The 21,550-nt window shown below is 35.4% G+C and overlaps 1 protein-coding gene across 5 annotated transcripts in view; it reads left to right on the forward strand.

Annotated features, from left to right (window-relative positions):
• Positions 1-21,550, forward strand: part of LOC150097323 (septin-9-like) — a 248,179-nt gene that overhangs the window by 162,469 nt on the left and 64,160 nt on the right. For all 5 annotated transcript variants that reach the window (XM_090407753.1, XM_090407757.1, XM_090407755.1 and 2 more), the window contains 2 exons: positions 2,916-3,089; positions 10,189-10,326. In XM_090407753.1, coding sequence (XP_090263879.1) covers positions 2,916-3,089; positions 10,189-10,326 — 312 coding nt within the window. The remainder of the gene's footprint in view (positions 1-2,915; positions 3,090-10,188; positions 10,327-21,550) is intronic.

A 21,550-nucleotide genomic window follows, 5' to 3' on the forward strand; every position in this document is an offset into this window, starting at 1 on the left:
TTGTCTTCAAACTTTTTCTCATTTTCTTGAATAATATTTTTGTATATGCATGTCTACAATAAACATCTGAAAGCTACTCAAATTTGATTCTTTTTTAAAACTTTCTTGCACATTTTTCTTTTTAATATGACATTCAGTTTTATCATGTCAAATATAAATGGTAATAATCACTTCCTATTTCAAATCCTCTGTATACCCTTGTGATCTGAACCAGTCTGAAGATATCTCTATCAGCAATAGCATAGTCATTGAGGTTTTTCTTATCTTCTTCTCTCCATGTGAATTTATGAAAATCTTGATGTTGGAATGTGGTATTAATAGACTAGTTTATGTTCCGAACAGAAATCTAATAGGTACTTACCATTATTATTAGTATTGCTCTTTACTCCAGATTTTTCCCAAAATATTTGGTATGTCTGATATTCACTTCTTCTCTGCTGTTCAGATATCTAACAGGAACCAACTAACCAACTTCTTTGTGGCAGCTGCCTTCTCTTCTGGCTTGAAAATTCCTCCATTTTTATTTTAGCAAAACCTTTTGTGAAGTCATAAATATAAATAAGTTTCATTTTCCAGTTCTCCATTTTGATGTTTGCTCACATCAGTATGCTTGATATTGCCTACAGTTCAAAATTATCAGTTTGGTTTGTTGTTGATTACTATACAACTCCTTTCTTTTTCCTGATCATTATTGCCTGAATATAACATCTTGTATAGAAAAATCTTGCTCACTTCTGTCCTTGTTTTTTTGAGACAGAACAATTCTGACCTCGTACTTCTCTACTTTTGCTTTTTCCGCTTCTTTTCTGTTAATGCCACTTACATAATGACCATCCATGAATTCTGTTGATGGTGAATGGAGTTTTTCAGCATCTGACTTTCTGCTGTTTGCCTTTGGTTCCTTGATGAAAACATTAGGGGGAGAAAGGCTAGTTTAATCGGGCAATATCCCCTCCAGAATGAAATTACATCACTATGTACCATCATTATTTAAGACACGGTATGATGAGATGTGTGTGATAAAAGGACCTCCCAGATGAGTCTTTGACTCCATGAGGTCTTGGGGTAATAATAATAATAATTTTATTTTGGTTTATATCAATAAAAATGATGATTTAGCCAATCAAATTGATATATTTGATTGGCTAAATCCCAAATTGCCAGCTCATCCTTGTATGTTCAATATCTAGGTAAATATTTACTAATGCACCATGAGAAGGTGAAGATTGACATTAGGTCAGAAGACCTGATCGTTTCTCCACCTTCTTTAAAAAGACTATGTGGAGATTTTCTTCCAGTTATCTAGCTTTGACCCTTAAGGAATCCCTCAGAGAATAGTGTATTATGGACATAATCATGATGAAGATAGGTAACTAGTGTACTTCATGCACTGCCTGTTTAATTTGTATGTTGTAAGTTAATGAAATGGGGATAATTTATTTTGGAGCGGGAATATTCAGTTGTTTGCTGCTGATGATACTAAACTCAAGTAGAGGAGTAGTAAATGTAGAGAGCATGTAGGATGAATTGGTATTGTGAGGAATTGATAATGCCTGCCAGTTCAAATGTGGCAAATTGAAAATTAGTTTTGGGATAAAAGTTCTCATTTTAATATTCAAGCTGTTTATTACATATAGGACTGCACCAAAGTTGAGAGTAGGGATTTGGGGAGAAATGACAAGAGAGAATGTTCATGCAACTTTGCAGAAATATTACAAAAAAAATTACTTGGATGTAAAATGGATGCCAGCCTGGGTGGCCAAGTGGTTAGCATATCTGCTCTCCAGCCAAAGGCCACAGGTTCAAATCCCACCATGGGCACGGATGTTTGTGATTGTCTGCGAAAATACTGGTGGTGTTGGATGATGATGGTAGTTGTGGTTCGTTGTATTTTTGGTGGATTGAGTGGTGGAGACAGAGTTGTAGAGTAGGTGCCCTCCCTCGATGAGTCTTTGGACTCCCTGGAGGTGTCACATAATAATAATAAAACACAGACCTGAAATTTAGGGGGGGGGTCACTGCTGAAATTATGAGGACCTCCCAGTAGATTTGTGGCAATGATGAGTAGGAGCTTTACACGTAAAAAAAAAAGTAAAGAAGTTATAGTGCCATTGTATAAGGCCTTGATCAGGCATACATATAGATTACTGTATGCAAATCTGGTCACTTAGTTTTCAAGGGAATGAGGATATCTTGTAGCGGGTACAGAGTAAACTGAAGTGGTATAGAGTTTCTAGAAAATACTGGGTATGAAAACAGATTGAGGGGATGTCGTTGCATGAGTAGGAGGCAGAGATGGATATGATTGAAATGCAAGTTGGTAAGAGGCTGCTACCAGATTAATGTGGAAGAGATTTTTCATTGCATGGAGGGAGAAAAGTAAAACAAAAAGCCATCCCTTGAAGCTCTATAAGGGTTAAGCAAGAGAATGAAGAGTAGATTCTTTGTGCAAAGAGAAGTTGACTGTATTGCTTGAGAGTGGTGTATACTGAAATGGTGAATGAATTTAAAGCTCACTCATCAAACCATATCTTTTGTGTGATATTGTGAATCCTGCTCTATGAGGATTTTGACTCCATGAAGGTCTAAATTTTATAATGATAGGAGTTGTGTGAAGAATAATGTTATCCTCTTGCACTGAGACTTAGACATCTTTTGAAATGTCTAGATGATGATGATGATGATACTTTTATATTCATTTAACTGTGAGCCATTAGTATGCACTAAGGTCAATTGAATTAGCTGGAGTCTTAGATAAGACATAACATTTTATTTCCCCTTTTCAGAAAATTTATTTTTTCCTATGTCATGCACTACAAAGATACTTCATTTATTAATTCTAAATAAGTCATCAAAGAGCATCAAACTTTTTTTGAGACTTTAAAGAAATTGTATTGTGATCTCTTTCTTTACAGGACAGCTTAGTGTGAATGACTTCTTTGCCATCATGACAGATACTCTCACAGAAACCACTCACTGGGGTAGTCTGAAGACTGATGTAGCTGGCTATGTTGGCATTGATACATTACAAGAACAGATTCGTAAAAAAGTCCTGAAACGTGGTTTTGAATTTAATATCATTGTAGTAGGTAAGTGTACTGCAGCATAGTGAATAAGTTATTATGTTTTTTTGTACTTGAAATTACATCAATCTGCTACCTAGGCTTCTGACCATATGTTTTGTTCTTCAGTTAGTGACCACTCATTGATGAGATCCAAAAAAATTAAAATGACTTTCCTAGTGTTGAACAATCAAATATTGCTATAATAAAAAAAAAAACATATGTGCTTCATTGATAATTTTTCTCCAAATTATTCTGTTATCAGTCAGGACTGTAATATCATCAGATCTTATATTTCAATTCATCTAGATAGATCTTGGACTTTATAGCCTTTTCTTGCCATCTTTTCTCTCCCATCCTGTTTAAATTACTATACTACCTTAGATTAGTTCTATCACATTCTAGAATAACAACAATGTCAATTTCCTTCATAATATCCTATTTTTAAAATATGATGCTGCTATTAATTCCATCTGTTTACTCTAAATTTTCTCAGGATTCTCATATTTGTGGTATACAGTTTTTGATCAAGTGTTATATTTCTAATTCCATTTCTTAGAACCATGAGTTAAAATTGGTTTAAACACAATCTTGTACGGCTGTGTCTTATGGCTAATTTCTGTCTTATTCCACATAAATTTCTTCGGTTGACTCCCTGACACTGACTTTGTTAATCTTGTTGTATATTTCTATTTTTAAATTTCCATCTTCACTAAAAATTTTGCCTTAAAAAGCTGAAATGTTTTATTTGTTCTATAGGTTCTCCATTCAGGATGTTTTCATTGTTTCTGCTTATTTTTATAGTTTTGGTCTTTTTATTGTTAATTTTCATACCAAATTTATTACAGCTGTTATTTAACTTAGGGAATTTGCAGACCTTGTACTGGATTTCTTTAGGAGTAAAACATCATCTGCATAAAGTATAAAGAGCTGACTTGATATCTCTAATATTGATATTGAGCTTAATGTCACTTTTCTTCATAACGTGGTCCATATGGATGATGAATAAAATGAAGATAGAGAATGATAGTGACTAGTGGAGTACCTTCGGGTTCAGTACTAGGGCCACTTTAATTTTTATATCAATGACATAGGGAAAGATTTAAGAGGGATACTCAGTTGTTTGCTGATGATTCAAAACTGAAGAGAGCAATAGTTGATAAAGGTGATGTAAATAATCCTGCAGGATTTAAATAAATTGGCACTGTGGGCAAAAGATAATCATTGTCAATTTAATGTTGAAGAATGTAAAGTTCTGCATTTCGAGTTGAAAAACGGTTGCATATGGTGTATCATATTGATGGTATTGGATTGCAGGAAATTGATGAGGCTAGGGACTTGGGGAAATTGGTGGACAAAGAGTTGAAGTTCAGAGGACATATTGCAAAAGTTGATAAAATAGCCTTCATGGTAGGATTCATAATATTAAAAAAAAATATATTTTCATTCAGTAACAGAAACTGCAACGATTGAATCGGGGGGGGGGATTTGATCACCTGCAACGCAAGATATGCTGCAAAAGTATATTGCTATTATTAAGAAAGCAAAAATTGTCAGTTGGATTATCTGAAAGTGGTATTTTATCAATTGTTGATATTACCTACATTGGCTGTATTATTACCAGTTAGATGAATATCTGTCACAAATGCTGGATTTTAAACCTTTTTAGATAGTTATAGGTTACATTAGGTTAATAACTTAGCGAGTTAGATGGAAAATTGCAGAAGTATTGAACAGTAATTGCAATGAAGTGTGTGTGTGTGTGTGTGTGTGTGTGTGTGTGTGTGTGTGTGTGTGTGTGTGTGTGTGTGTGTGTGTGTGTGTGTGTGTGTGTGTTAAGCATGTAATAGGCAAGTTGATGAAATGAAATTTTAAAATACTGTTACACATTTCGTTTGTTCATAGTATATGTCAGCTATTTTTTTATATAATTATAGATGTTTGAAATATTATGAAATACTTTATTGATTTAAAAAAAAAAATGTACAATTTTAATTGAATCATGATATGACATATGAACAAATAGCAGCAACATTTTTTTGCTTAAGAAGTACTTCTGTTTTAAAAACATTAGCTTCTTGTCATATATCATCATCACCAATTTCCTGATATATTTTCTATCAACAATTTTCCCCCAAATCAGTCTGTTACTTGTGAGCACTCCATTATTTTCATATGTGACATTTTGTGCTTCTAAGCCACTTCTGACTGAATCCATCTTGATCTTCCTTCTGGTCTCTTTCCTGACATTTTGGCATCAAACACCTGTTTTGCTAACTTTTCCTCATTCATTCTCTTTAAGTGGCCATAACCACCTTAGATTAGCTCTGCTGACACATTCTTGAATGCTAATAATGTCAAGGTCCTTTCTAATATCTTCATTTTTAATATGATTCTACCATTGATGCTATCGGTTCACTCCTCCTAATTTTTCTCAGAATCCTCATATGTGGTCTGTAGTCTTTGATCAAGGGCTTTATTTCTAACCCAACTCTCAGATCCATAACTTAAAACTGGCTTGAACACTGTCTTTTATACTGCTAGTTTGGTGTTTTGGCTAGTTTATCTCTTATTCAATATAAATTTATTCAGCTGACTATCCACCATACCAGCTTTGCTTATTGGGTTATATATTTCCAGATTTAACTTGCCATCTTCACTAAAACTTGTGCCTAAATAGCTGACATATTTTACTTGTTCTATAGGATCTCCATTCAGATTGCAGATGAAGTTTTCTATGCTCCTGCCTATTTTCATACTTTTGGTCTTTTTATTGCTGATTTTCATGCCAAATTTGTTCCAGCTATTATTCAATTTAATCAGTGAATCCTGGAGACTTGCACTATATGTGTTTAGGAGTACATCATCATCTGCAAAGAGCTAAGTTTAACATCTCCAATTCTAATATCAGGCTTGATGCCATTTTCTTTCATAATGTGATCCATATAGATGAAGAATAAGAGTGGAGATAATGTGCATCCTTCTTACTTCTGATTTTACATGAAACCATCTTCCTGTATTTTCTTTTTAATTCTCACTGCTGAGTAACAATATAGGCTATGTATTGCTCTGTATAATGTTCCATTCACCCCATGTAATTGTAGTGTTTTGAAAAGCTTTTCTCTGGGCACCTTGTTGTATGGCTTTTCCAGATCTACAAAACTTAAGTATTGTAGATCTGGATTTCTCAGTTATTTGGCCTGAACCCAGCTTGTTCTTCTCCAAGTTTCTCTTCCACAATCTTTATCAACTTCTTTTCAAGTATGCTTACATAAATCTTACCTGGAACACTTAGTAGAGAAATTTCTCTATAATTCTCACATTCAGCTTTATTCCCTTTTTTTATGGATGGATACTATGAGAACTCTACTCCAATCTTCGACCTTCTGGCCAGGCCCTCTGAATTATGCAGTATAACCACTGCAAAACTTTATACCCCCATGTTTAAGCATTTCTGGTCGAATATCATCTACTCCAGCCTGCCTTTCTTTTTGTTTTTGACAGTTTTTTCTACCTCAAATATTGATATGTAATCCTCTTTGCATTCTTCTTGAAACTTTTCTAGTATGGTTCTGTCAATGCTTGGTTCATTTAAGTCTTTTGAAGTAATTACTCCAGGCATCTAGGATATGTTGATTACTTACAACTTTACAACACCAACCCCTTCTCAGAAGAGACTATCCAAGCAGGAGAAAAATTATGCTCCAAGATGGCAGAGGAAAGGTGTTCCTCATTGAAAAAAGAAATAGAAGCTCTTGATATAACCCATAGTAGCAGAAAGGCATAGAACTTTGTATCAACAGAATTAGTAAGGATTTCACTAAGTGTATGAGCATCCACAGGTAACAGCTAATCAAATTGCTCACCAGCTGCTGCTGAATGGAAAATTCCCTAAAAGCACACAAAAAATAAGATACTTAGAACCTCAAGTGAAGAACAAAATGTGATTAACTCAGATTTCACCATCACTGAACTCAACACTGCCATAAACCTGTTAAAACCTAGCTGCAGGCCTTGATGATGTCAGTAATGAACAGATTAAACATTTCGGAACCAGGACTAAAGAGTGGTTATTAAACCTATGCAACACTTGCCTCAGAACCCTAAGGATACCAACTATCTGGAGGCATGCCAAAGTGGTGACCTTTCTGAAACCAGGGAAAACTCAAACAGAAACAATAAAAAAATTACAGACCTATATCACTACTCAGCAACCTCTTTAAACTCTATGAACGATTAATTTTGAATAGGCTACAACCCCTAATTGAACCCCATCTTATTGCTGAGCAGGCAGGTTTTAAGACCAGGCAAATCCTGAACACCACAAATTCTCAACTTTACTTAATATATAGAAAATGGTTATGAGCAAAAACTACCCACAGGGGCAGTTTTTGTAGACCTAACTGCAGCATATGATACCATAAACCATCTCACACTCAGAAATAAAATATAAAGAATAACCAGAGACTATTGCCTTGTCCTCCTGATCCAATACTCTTGGAAAACAGACACTTTTACACGGACCTAGGGGGGGGGTAGGAAGAGCCGCTGGCACCTCCAGAAAAATGGCCTTCCTCGGGGAAGTGTGTTATCACCATTACTTTTCAACATCTACATCAATGATCTCCCCATCTTTCCAGGAACTAGACATTTTTATCTATGCTGATGACCTTGCCATAGCTACTCAATCAAAAAATTTCAAGTCCATTGAAACTACTCTATCACTTGTCTTAAATAGTCTAATCACATACTATGCCAGCAATGAACTAAAACCAAACCCCTTGAAAACCCAGACTGGCCTTTTCCACCTTAACAATAAGGAAGCTACAGATTTCTTGGATAGGCTCTAAAATGAGAACATTCCTAGAACCCAATCTATCTCGGTGTGACTCTCAATCATACCCTCTCATATAAAACACACATAGAAAAAACAAAGACAAAAGTGAATGCAAGAAACAATATACTAAGAAAGCTTACCTCCTCCAAATGGGGTGCAGACCCTAGAACACTGAGATCTTCTGCCTTGGTTCTTTGCTATTCTTCTGCTGAATATGCCTGCCCAGTATGGTCCAAATCCTGCCATGCTGAAAAACTTGATCCATCATTGAATGAAAGCTGCTGCTTAATTGCAGGATGCCTGAAACCAACACCACTAAAAGACCTGTATACTTTTGGCTGGTATTGCATCCCCTTCAATTCGAAGCTCTGCATTCTCAGCTGATGAAAGAAGCAGACAAATGAATGATGAATGTCATCCACTATTCGGCCAGACCGCAACAGTGCCCCAAAGACTAAGATCCCAACATAGCTTCCTGGTTACTGTTGAACCACCTAAAAACCTTCCAGAGACAAGACTTCAACAATGGCTTGCACTATATTCTGAAAATAATACTAGTATTCCAACAGCCGAACATCTTCCACGTGGTGCCCACTTGGACTGGAATACTTGGAAAAGCCTCAACAGACTTCGAATGACAGGACGGTGCAAACAAAACCTCATCAAATGGGGCATCCTCACTGGCCCAGACAATTGTGAGTGTGGGACAACCCAGTCCATGGAACACCTTCTTTCTTGTCCCTTTCTTCCATCACCTTGCACAAAAGAGGACCTTATATCCTGCACAGAAAGAGCAGTTGATTGTGCAAGATACTGGAGGAATAACTGACCATATTTATTGTATATAAGTTATGTATGGTTTCCTTTTTTTTTTCATATTTAATTATTATTCCCTGTATAATTCACCTACCAAATCTAAGCTGATCTCATTGTAATGTATCCTAATTTGTTGTAAATCATGTTGTAGCACTTACTTACTACTGTACCACTTGCATTTGGATACAAAATAAAAATAAAATAAAATCTAAGATATCCTTATCTTCAGTTTTCTTGTCAACTTTATCAACTTCGATTCCTTTTTACTGCACTTTTTCCTCCATTTCCGAGCAGCCTCCAGAACATTTTGCCACCTTCCTGATATTTATTTTCCATACTCTTGCCAAAGGCTTCCTATGACTTTTGTTTAGCAACTTTTACACATAGCTTAGTTCTTACATTCTTTTCTGTATTCTTTTAGGGCATCTACCAACTTATTTTCTAGGAACTTTTGGTATGCTTTCTTCTTTTCCAGGACTGCTTCTTTAACTTTTTGTGTCCACCATGTGTTCTTATTTGTCTATCCTTGCAGACAACTTCACCACATACCTCTCTAGCTGAATCAATCAATGTCTTCTTCTGGTTTTGCCACTGAGACTCCAAGGTTTGGTTCTTGTTTTCAATTTGTTTCATTTTTTTTTTTTTTTCCCAATAATGTTTGTATAATCAAATCTACAATTTACTTGTAAAAGCTGCTCAACTTTAATTCTTTTTAAAACTTTCTTACGTACTGTTCTTTTTAATGTGATATCCATATTAATCCTGCTTAGTACTAAGTAATGGTCACTTCTAATTTCAAATCCTCTGTACACTCTTTTATCCTGAAATGCATGATGATATTACTATCAACAATGATGTAGTCAATGAGACTTTTCTTATTTTTTGTCTTCCCTCCATGTGAACTTGTGCACATTTTTATGTTGAAAGATGGTGTTAGTAATGACTAGTCCATGTCCTGAGCAGAATTTGTATAAATACTTACCCTTATTATTGTTTTGCCTTTTTCTCCAAATTTTCCCAAAATGTTCTTATATGCCTGAATGGGATTCATTTCCTACTCTGCTGTTCAGTTCTCCAACAAGGACCACTTTTTTCATTTTCTTTCAGATGCCTGTTCTAACGACTTTCCTCTGCTTCTTCATAGATCATAAATGACTTCCATTATACAGGTTGAGACCACCACCCTGCTCATTGGAAGCTTGAGATGGCACAGTGCCATGGTTGGTCAAGTAATGTTTGATGTGTCTTTCACTAGGTTCTTTTAATTTCCTAAAATATAAATATTTTAGTAGAAAACCGTACCTAATTAGATGGCCCAATATTTTATTGCAAGTTATCTCAAAATAATGATTTAATTGTTGTTCAAACTTATTTAGAAGTGTTTCCATGACTTTTTTATATCATATATACTAGACACAAGTTTTATGTCTAGTATATATGATATCTGATTAAAGCAGAATGCTTTCATTGTAGGTAGAAGTGGACTAGGAAAATCTACCTTGATTAATACACTTTTTAAAGCCAGTGTCAGCAGACAGACTTGCACTAAAGATTCCGATAGTGAAGAATATGTTATTCCAAAGACAACTGAAGTGAAATCAGTAAGCCATGGTAAGTTTAGATATTTAGAGCATGAATGAATAGAAAACTAATATTATGACAAGGATTAATGTGTTAATATAAAATCATTTCATAGGGTTCCCATCATTCCATGTGGAATTAGGCCTCATTTTCTGCTAATTTGTTTTTACACATTTCTGTTTCTTCTTTTAATTGCAAAAGTTAGTTTTATTATTAAAAAAAAATTTAAATGTTCTTAGTTAAAACTTGAAAAAAGGTATTGTAACCATTGATCTTGATATTCACGATTTTTTAATAATATTTGCTCCCTTGAAAGGTCAGAAACTTATAGTGCATTCCTGGATCTCTTTTTCTTCCCTGATTCCTTCAGTCAAGAAGATGTCTTTTGAGAATTATGAAGCTATGGAGCATCCAGTATTTTGTCTTCTTCAAGGTCACAGGTTTAAAAATAGTAGACTATAACAAATGGCCTACAGAAAAACTAAGTTCACCATAATGACAGTACTGCAGAGCAGGACTGAGCATTGGATAATAGACTGTGTTGAGAATATTTCTGATTAATACAGGAAGGCCTTATTTCATGTTTCCTCTATTTATGAAGATTCAAATTAATGAACATTCCAAAATCAAAAAAAAAAAGCATGAATGCAGCATTTGTCATTTGTTTTATATTCTATGGCAGTTATGGTTAGAGATTACAAAAACATTTTATAATCTGATTATAAAAGTGGAGATGGGCAGGACAGGATTATTTAGTGTGATGTTGCTATAAACCTGGGAGTATAGAAGGTGAAGAGCAGGAGATGTTTAGGCAATTGAGCTTGGCAAGCATGAAAAAAATTATCTTTATGGGAGATTTTAACTACAGCAATATAAATTGGGAAGAATAAGTTGCATGTAATAGTAAGGGAATGAAATTTCTGGAATTCTTGAGACGAAATGTGTTAGGCAACATGTAGTAGAAGAAACATGAGGTTCAAGAGTTTTGGATTTGGTCATGGCATCGGAGGCACTCATTGCAACTGAGATGGTCACTCTCTCCAACTGAGGGCAGAGATACTATGTGGTTTTGACTTGAAGATGAATAGACCTGTAGGCATATCAAAGAGAAAGGAATTTATACAGGATTATAGGACAAGTGATTATAATCTTAGAAATCAGCTTGGGGCAATTTCACAGATGGAGGAATTGGAAGGATGAGATATCAACAGTGCATGGGAACTGGTAAAGAAATATTTATTAACAGCAGCAGTAGCAATTTAGTTGTATACCTTGAGTAAAAAAGAGAACACAGTTTCGTGTAAAATGGATAACAAACAACATTAAACAGGAACTACAGGTGAAAAAGAGGTTATGGAAAAGGTTAAGAGAATGGTGAAGAGCAGATGTATGAAGACTATAAGACTCAAGCCAGGAGAGTGACTGGTATGGTGAGGAAGGTGGAACATGAGAAGAAATTGTCTTAAGATCTAAAGAAAATTCTAAGTAATTGTTTTGTTATGTGGTGGAGGAATTAATCCTGGAGATGTGTGGGTTTCAATACTAGAGGGATGTAGCAGCCTTGAAGTTTAGGAGGAGAACATTTCAAATACTGACATACTCTGTATGTCAATAAAACAATGAGACTGAATGGGATTTTGCCACAGCCATTTCAGGGAATGTGCTGAAGAACTGACAGCTCCATAGGTGCAAAGGTGCCCAAGGAGTGGAAGGAGGGTAAGATAGTGCCATTGCATAAGAGTGGTAGTAGAATGGAAGTGTCAAACTATAGACTAGTGTGGATTTCATCAGTACATTTTGGAGAAATTAATGAGCGATCATATACAGCATTGGTAGATGAGAATTAATGTTATCTGTGAGAGTCAGCATGAATTTGTTAAGAAGCACTCTTGTTTTAGTAATCTGATTGCATTTTATAATAAACAGGAGCAGTTGATGAGGAAAAGGCATATGCTGCCATATATATATATATATATATATATATATATATATATATATATACACACACAACCAGAACAATGTAATGTCAATTATGTATGGAGACTCTCTATGATGTTCATAATTTATTTAAGCTTCAGTGTTTTAGTGTTTTTTTTCTTTCTTTTATAATGTCACCTGATGAAGGCTGTTACTAGCCGAAACTAGTCGTGTTTTTATATTAAAACCTTTTTACTTAAATCTCGGTTCTAGTCATTCAATTCTTTTTAAAAAATATGTATGTTAACCGAGTTAATGATCATTCTTTCATATACAGTAAACCCCTTTTTTACACTTTTCAGGGGACTGATGAAAAAAAAAAAAGTGTAAATAGTAGGAAATGTAAAAAAACATTAAAAAAAGGCTGAAAGATGACTTACTGCTAGTATGATCTACATACTAGATTACGAAATTTAATAACTGAAAATAAATGAATTTACAATTACTTACATTTATCTATTTAAAAAAATCTTTAATTGTTGATTGTTTTTGCTTTCCGTTTTTTTTTTTGACATAGCGCCACATTGCTTTGCATTGAGTTCAATGCTTGACCTGTTTTTTACTATAGTGTTCAAACTGGACACGAAGAGTCAAAGATCTTTTGCTAAATGCACACGTGTTCCGGCATGCCAATCTACACGTAGCAGAATTGGCATCTTTTCTTCTACTGAAATACATTTTCTGTCTTTTTTCTCCATGTTACTGACATGGATAATCCACCAACCGCAATTTGAAAGCAACTCTCACAGGCTAAATTACGTAGTAGAAATTCTGCAATATCAATTCGTACTGTGATTGAAAAATCACGGCATCGCTCATCACTACATTACTGCTGTAAGCGTGCAAGTCACTGTGATGGCGAAAACGAAACTACAGCAGAAAACAACGCCATCTGGGAACAGAGATGCGCAGATTTCTGCAGAAATTGATTCCAAAATCAGTATTGCTACCCGAGAAAAAAATGCAAATCACAGGAAATAACGTCAACATCAAGTTGTTAATGGCGGGAAAACAATATATCGTAAGAATAGACCTTAAGACAGTACCAACAGAAAATGACATAAATTGCGGGAACGTAAAAACAGAGTTTTACTGTATATATAAGGCATTTGACAGGGTAACATGTGGTAAGCTGATATATAAATTGCAGCATGTGGATGTCAAGTAGTGAATTTGGATTGGGGATTGGTTTTCTGATAACACAGCTCTGTATGGAGGAGTGATATCGTGGAAGCAGAAGGTTACAAGTGGGGTATCACAGGGCTCAATATTGGGACCTGTATTGTTTAATCTTTATATCAATGCCATTGTCAATGGATTGCAAGGGGATGTTCAGCTATTTTCAGATAATGTGAAGTTGGGATTATTAGTATTAGTACAGATATGGTAGTTTTTCAGGAGGATTTGAATAAGCTGGGGCAGATGGACAAATGAATGGAGGGTATCAGTTTAATTCCACTAAAGCCTTGAAGTTTGGGATACATTGATGGGAGGCTGCATATTGTGGAGCAACTGCACTAGAGGAAATGGGGAGAGGTAAGGGATCTTGTGGTGATGATTGCTAGAAACTTGAAGTTCAGGGAACATATTGCAAAAGTGGTGAAGAAAGCCCAGAGGATTGCTACAATACTGATGACACTGACCAGCAGAGATAGAAGAGTTGTGATTCTATTGTATTAAGTCCTGATCAGACCACACTTGGACTATTGTGCTATTGTATTTGGTCTCCAGGATTTGAATGGGGGGGTGCTTAAGGGTCAAAGCTGTATAACTGAGAGGAGACCTCCACATAGCCTTTAAAGGAATGCGGAGAACCGACCAGGGCTTCTGACCTAATGTCCAATCCTCACCTTCTCGTGGTGCACCCTGTTGGGTATCTACTTTGATACTGAACGAACGAGGATGGGCTGGCAATTTGGGATTTAGCCGACCAAATTGTATTCTTATTGGTTAAACCAAAATAAAAAATGATGGTACAACATGACAAAATTTCATACCGGCTGGGGCGTCGCCCGGTTAAACAAGGCCCCGGTTGTTTTCACTAGGGAACCAGGGCGAACAGCGAAAAGTCAGCTACTGGAACAAATCTGAAAACAAACCCCAACTCAACATCACCAGAGTTAAAGATCGGTACTATCAACGTAAGAAGCCTGAATGGCAAAGAAATGGAGCTAGCTGAGGAATTAGATAAGTACCAGATCGACATAATAGGGGTGACTGAAACAAAAAAGACCAAAACTGGTGAGATCTTTCTGAGCAATAAATACAAAATGTTATATTCAGGCAATGACAATCAAGGAAAAGAAGGAGTAGCCATAGTATTCAACACAAAATACGAGGCTAATCTTCTTGAATGGCAGTCAGTCTCAAGTAGAGTAATGTGGGCAAATATGAGAATGGGGAACTGGACAATGAGACTTATTTGTGCCTATGGTCCCACAGAAGGTTCTACTAAGGTAGAAGTGGAGGAATTTTTTGAGGCTTTAGAAAAAGCAACTGACACAATGAAAAAGGAAAAGTTGGTCCTTGTTGGGGATCTAAATAGTAGAGTAGGAAATGATTGTGAGACATACAAAAATATTTTGGGAAAATTTGGAGAAAAGAGCAAAGCTAATAATAATGGCAAATATCTGTTGGATTTCTGCTCAGGACATGGACTGGTTATTACTAACACCATGTTCCAACATAAAAATGTACACAAATTCACATGGAGAGAAGAGGCTAGGAATAAGAAAAGTCTCATTGACTATGTTATTGTTGATAGTGATGTTTTCTCCCTGGTGCAGGACACCAGAGTGTACAGAGGATTTGAAATTGGAAGTGATCACTATTTAGTCTTGAGCAGGATAAAATTAAATTTCATATTGAAAAGAATAACATGTAAGAAAGTTTTAAAGTGAATAAAAGTTGAGCAGCTCTCAGATATGAACTGTAGACTAAAATACAGAAATATTATTGAAAAGAAAATGAAAGAGTTTGAGAACAGGAATCAAACCTTGGAGATTCAGTGGCAAACTCTGAAGGAAACATTGATTGATTCTGCCAGAGAGGCATGTGGTGAGGTTGTGTGCAAGGATAAAAAAATCAGAACTCCCTGGTGGACACAGGAAGTTAAAGAGGCAGTGAAGGAAAAGAAGAAAGCATATCAAAAGTTCCTGGCAAATAAGTCAGCTTTTACTCTTACAGAATACAGAGACAAATGTAAGAAAGCTAAACAGTGTGTAAAACTAGCTAAACAAAAGTCATGGGAGGACTTTGGCAAGAATATAGAAAATAAATATCAAGAAGGTGGCAAAATATTCTGGAGGTTGTTGAAGAAGCTTAGGAATGGAGGAAAGAGTGCTGTAAAAGGAATTAGAGATGATAAAGGTGAAATGAAAACAGGAGAAAAAGATATCCTTGAAGTATGGAGTAATTACTTTGAAAAACTGCTAAATGAAACAAGCAGTGATGACAGCACAGTGATAAAAAACACTGACCAGGCATGCAGTCAGGAATACATATCCATACTTGAAGTAGAAAAAGCCATCAAAGGCTTGAAATGTGGAAAGGCAGCAGGAGTAGATGATATTCGACCAGAAATGCTGAAGTATGGTGGTATAAGAGTCTTACAGTGGCTGCACTGCATAGTTCAGAAAGCCTGGACAGAGGGACGAATTCCCGATGATTGGAGTAAAGCTCTCATAGTGCCCATATATAAAAAAGGAAATAAAACTGAATGTGAGAATTACAGAGGTATTTCCCTACTGAGTGTTCCTGGTAAGATCTATGCAAGTATACTTGAGAAACGGTTGAGAAGAATTGTGGAAGAAAAGCTTGGTGAAGAACAAGCTGGATTCAGGCCAAATAGAGGCTGTCAGGATCAGATCTTCACTTTACGACAAATAGTCGAGAAAGCATGGGAATATAACAAAGATCTGTATTTAAGTTTTGTTGATTTGGAAAAGGCATATGACAAGGTGCCAAGAGAGAAGCTATTCAATACGCTGCAGTTATATGGTGTCAATGGAGCACTATATCAAGCAATACTTAGTCTTTATTTGAGTTGTGAGTCAGCAGTTAGAATTGAAGGAAGTACAGGAAGATGGTTTAATGTTAAATCTGGTGTGAGACAAGGATGTACATTATCCCCTCTGTTATTCATTATCTATATGGATCACATTATGAAGGAATGTGGTATTAAACCTGATATCAAAATTGGAGATGTTAATGTCAGCTCTTTGCTTTATGCGGATGATGTTATACTTCTAAATAAATCCGCTACAAGTCTGCAAGATTCTCTGACTAAATTGAATAACTGTTGTAATAGATATGGTATGAAGGTCAGCAATAAAAAGACAAAGACAATGAAAATAGGCAGAATCATTGAAAATGTCAATTGTGTTGTGAATGGAGAACCTGTGGAACAAGTAAAACATTTCAGCTACTTAGGCACAATTTTTACTGAAGATGGTAAACTAAATATAGAAATAGACAACAGAATCAGCAAAGCTGGTATCGTGGGAAGTCAATTGAATAAATTCATATGGAATAAGAAAGAAATTAGTCGGAACACTAAATTAGCTGTATACAAGACTGTGTTCAAACCAATTTTAACTTATGGATCTGAGAGCTGGGTCAGAAGTAAAACACTTGACCAAAGACTAGAGACCGCAGATATGAGAGTCCTGAGAAAGATTAGAGGCGTGAACAGATGGCATCAATGGCAATATCATATTAAAAATGAGGATATTAGGAAAGAACTTGACATTGTCAGCATCCAGGAATGTGTTAGCAGAGCTAATCTCAGATGGTATGGTCACTTAAATAGAATGGGAGAGGAAAGATTAGCAAAACAAGTGTTCTCTGCCAGGTTGGCAGGAAAACGACCCAGAGGAAGACCAAGATATAGGTGGATTGATATGGTACAAAGTGCCTTAGACGATAGAAATATAAGATCTGATAATGTTGGAGTCTTGACAAGTAACAGACTGATTTGGAGGAAAATTGTAGATAGGAAGTTAGTAATGATGTAATTTTTTCATGTAGTACTGTCATATCCTGTACACCCCTTGAGGGTACATGGCAGGAATTTGATGATGATGATGATGATTTGAATGGGATAAATTAACCTTGGAAGGAGTACATAGGCAGATAATAAAAATGATATCAGGACTGTACAAGATTAGTTATGAGGATAGACTGAGGTATGGACTGCAAAGTTTGGTAGATAGGAGAGGTGATATGATTGATACATGTAAACTGTCGAGTGGTATTTTATAGTTGGACAAAGGAAGTCGGGAGCAAGTGGGTGAGGAGTGTTTTTTTTTTTCTCTCGTGGAGGGTGGTTGAACAGTGAAATGCATAGTGATTGGGTGGTGAGAGCACAAATAGTGAATGAGTTCAAGGAGTGGTATGATAGACTTTGTGTTTTCTAGGATGGGCCTCCCATGATGAGTTTTGTGACTGCATAGAGGTCCTGAATAATAATAATTTAGCAGTTTTTCATAGTAATTACCCATAACATCTAGAATATCTATCTTCAGTTTTCATGTCACCTTTATCATTCCTGATTCCTTTTACAGTACTCTTTGCTTCATTTCTAAGCTTTTTTTTTAATGGCCTCTAGAACATTTTACCCCTTTCTGATATTTATCTTGTGTAGTCTTCCCAAGATTTGGTAAGAAATATCTGTCATCTGATAAAAGTTTAGTTACGAGGTAGGTTCCAAAAATATATCGCACCTGGATGGGTGTCTAAATGCACAGAACAGAAAAAAATAGTGAATGGTTAGAAGAATAAATTTTCTTAAATATTGAGCCCTTTCCCCTTAACTATTCTTAAATATTTTATTCTCCCTAATAACTATTCTAACCATTAATAGTTAGAATAGTTAACTATTTCCATATTCCTATTATTCTGTTAACTATAAATATTAGTTGGATATAACTATTGTCCCTAAATATTCTTAAATATGGTACTCTTTCCCTAACCATCCTATCCCAGTTTTGTAACAATTAATATTCGATGTACAGAGCCCGTAATAATTAGAAAGAATATTAATAACTTTATAAGGAATAAAAAATTTCAGAAAGCTGAATATAATCGAAATATTAAATATATAAAATATTTCTTTTTTTTTTTTTTTTTTTTCCATATATATCTGAGGACAATTTTCCCGCGATGAATTGCCAACAAGCAATTTTCCGGCGATGAATTATCCGGACACAGTTTTGAAAACTGTTCATCTTATAAAATTCTTTGATCTTTGTCAGATATCTTATTTGGGACAAACTGGCAGTCTGCTGAAATCGGAATTTAAGAACACAAAGATACTTAGAATCTGATATGTCTGTTCTCACATTCTATGCAATTGACGTAAGATACACAAATCAATTAAATTTGCCTCTTTTTGCAAACACAAGAAATACTTCACTCTTGAAATCTGAATTCAGACTCGAAGCTTATATCGATACAAAATAAATAACGAAAAAACTCACGTAGAAAGATTATTTAATAGTATAATTTTCGCCTGTGTGTCACAGGCATCTTCATTACATTAAGCTCAAAATTAAATACTAACTGACAATTCCAAAAAGCACCACCTAAGTAGCTGGTGTAAGATAACTAAAAAGGTCAATAACTTTCCTAAAAAAAATAAATAAAATAAAATAAAAATAATTAATACAATAAAAAGTTAGTACTTTACAAATCAGCTAATCTTTCCTATCTCCCATAAAGGGGATAGACGTAAACCGTCGGATCTGTTTAAGTTAGGAGAATGAAGTAGAGTTTCACATGTTTCTTTATAAAGGCGTTCCGTGAGAAACTGACTTTTGTGAAGAACTCTTGTCTTTCTCCAATGAACTCTGTGTCTAGTGAAGATGGCATGTTCAGAAAGTCCAGACTTTTCAGGTTTAAAGTATTCAATATAAGATTGGTGTTCTTCTAGCCGAATAGAGGCAGATCCTTGCGTTTGTCCGAAATAAGATAATCCACAAGAGCACGGAATCTGGTAGACACCTGGATGATTAAGATGTGGAAGCTTGTCCTTAGGAGAAGTGAGAAAGGTGGAGATTTTTCTAAACGGTCGAAAGGCAACAAAAATATTCAGTGGTTTTAAAACTTTTGCTATACGTTCACTGATGCCTTGTACATAAGGGATAGTAATGCGCGTTATTTCCTCTGTGTTTGAAGAGGAAGACGTATTAAAACTACTCAGTTCTTTTAATGAAGCAATTCTTATAACCATTAGATAGAAAGGAAGAAGTTATATATTGTAGAAGGCATCAGTGAACGTATAGCAAAAGTTTTAAAACCACTGAATATTTTTGTTGCCTTTCGACCGTTTAGAAAAATCTCAACCTTTCTCACTTCTCCTAAGGACAAGCTTCCACATCTTAATCATCCAGGTGTCTACCAGATTCCGTGCTCTTGTGGATTATCTTATTTCAGACAAACGGGAAGATCTGCCTCTATTCGGCTAGAAGAACACCAATCTTATATTGAATTCTTTAAACCTGAAAAGTCTGGACTTTCTGAACATGCCATCTTCACTAGACACAGAGTTCATTGGAGAAAGACAAGAGTTCTTCACAAAAGGCGTTCCATGAGAAACTGACTTTATAAAGAAACGTGTGAAAATCCGATGGCTTACGTCTATCCCCCTTTATGGGAGATAGTACTTTACAAATCAGCTAATCTTTCCTAACTTTTTATTGTATTAATTATTATTATTATTTTATTTATTTATTTTTTTTTAGGAAAGTTATTGACCTTTTTAGTATCTTACACCAGCTACTTAGGTGGTGCTTTTTGGAATTGTCAATTAGTGTTTAATTTTGAGCTTAATGTACTGAAGATGCCTGTGACACACAGGCGAAAATTATACTATTAAATAATCTTTCTACGTGAGTTTTTTCCATTATTTATTTTGTATCGATATGTCTACTCACGGTATACCTCTTTTAAAACTTATCGAAGCTTATATGCAAACATTGGAAGTTATTACCATAAACTAAAGATTTATTTTTATAATATATCTAATCCAAGTATTAGACAGTTATGACTGCCCGTTAAACTCTAATAGTGTGTTCTCTTTCTTATACATCTATGTCTGAGACATGAATAGTAAATGCATGCTACATAACTTATGCCATTTTTATTATTTTATTTTATTATTTCTTTTTTTTTTTCTCTCTCTATATTAATTTGTTATTAATTTTTACCAGCATACAAACTGAAGAAACGGTTATTAGTATTATGTGTATTGCATTGCAAATTTTCCTGGTGGGAAATTTAGTGTTTTCTTTTGGCATAGTTATGGGTAGTCTTTGTGATTAAACAGTTTGCACAGCCAGCGCTTCATAAATATTTAATTTTTAATCTCAGCTGCTATCATATATACACTGATTAGAAAGAAGTCAACAGTCACCCCCATGAACAAGGTGCATCCAGCATGTAATGAATCATGTGTATGTAGCCAGTATAAATTGAAAAACACGATGCTCCCAAGTCAGTGCAACTGTGTCTGGGTGAGAAGAGAACTGGTGGAGTTTTAAAGAGGTATTGTGATAGGATGCCTTGTTGCATGCCTATCTGTTCGACAAACTATTGACAAATTAGGCCATCCAGGTCAACAATCAGTGATACCATACTAAGATAGAAGTGCAGGGATTCAGCTGCAAATACTACCCACAGTAGGTGACCCACCACCCTCACTAAGCATGACTGTATGATGAAAAGAAGGATAATATGTAAAAACTGCCATTCGTCAGCCGACACATTGAATGAAGAGTTCCAGGCATTGACTGGAACATGAATCTGCACAAAAACATTCAGAACCAAGGATCACAACATGGGTTTCTGTGGTTGGATTCCAATATGCAAGACCCACATGCATACTATTCCCTCAACTGAACAGATGGATGGGTGTGGCAGATGCTCAGTGAACGTCTTTTACCAGAGCGTGTAACCCCAACTATGAAATTTGAAGGTTGCACTGTGATGGTATGGTCCTGTTTTTTCTGGTTTGGCCTTGGACCTCTGTTTGTGGTGCCATGAACACTGAACTCCAAGAAGTATCTGAACATTCTGGACAATGCAGTGCTTCCTACTTTGTGGTGTTTCTATGGAACTGACCATTGTCTCTTTCAGCAAGACAATGCACATGTCATAAATGAATGTCACCATACGTGAATGGGGTTATTTGTTCCTTACACTATGGTGTTCATTGACTTCTTTCCAAGCATCTATATTTATGTAAATGATTTTCTGATTTTGAAAATGGTGAATAGCT

Source organism: Typopeltis vanoorti, chromosome 17 (assembly GCF_054136105.1).
Source record: "Typopeltis vanoorti isolate ZY-2024b chromosome 17, IOZ_Tvanoo_1.0, whole genome shotgun sequence".
In the NCBI taxonomy this organism is placed as follows: Eukaryota; Metazoa; Arthropoda; class Arachnida; order Uropygi; family Thelyphonidae; genus Typopeltis; species Typopeltis vanoorti.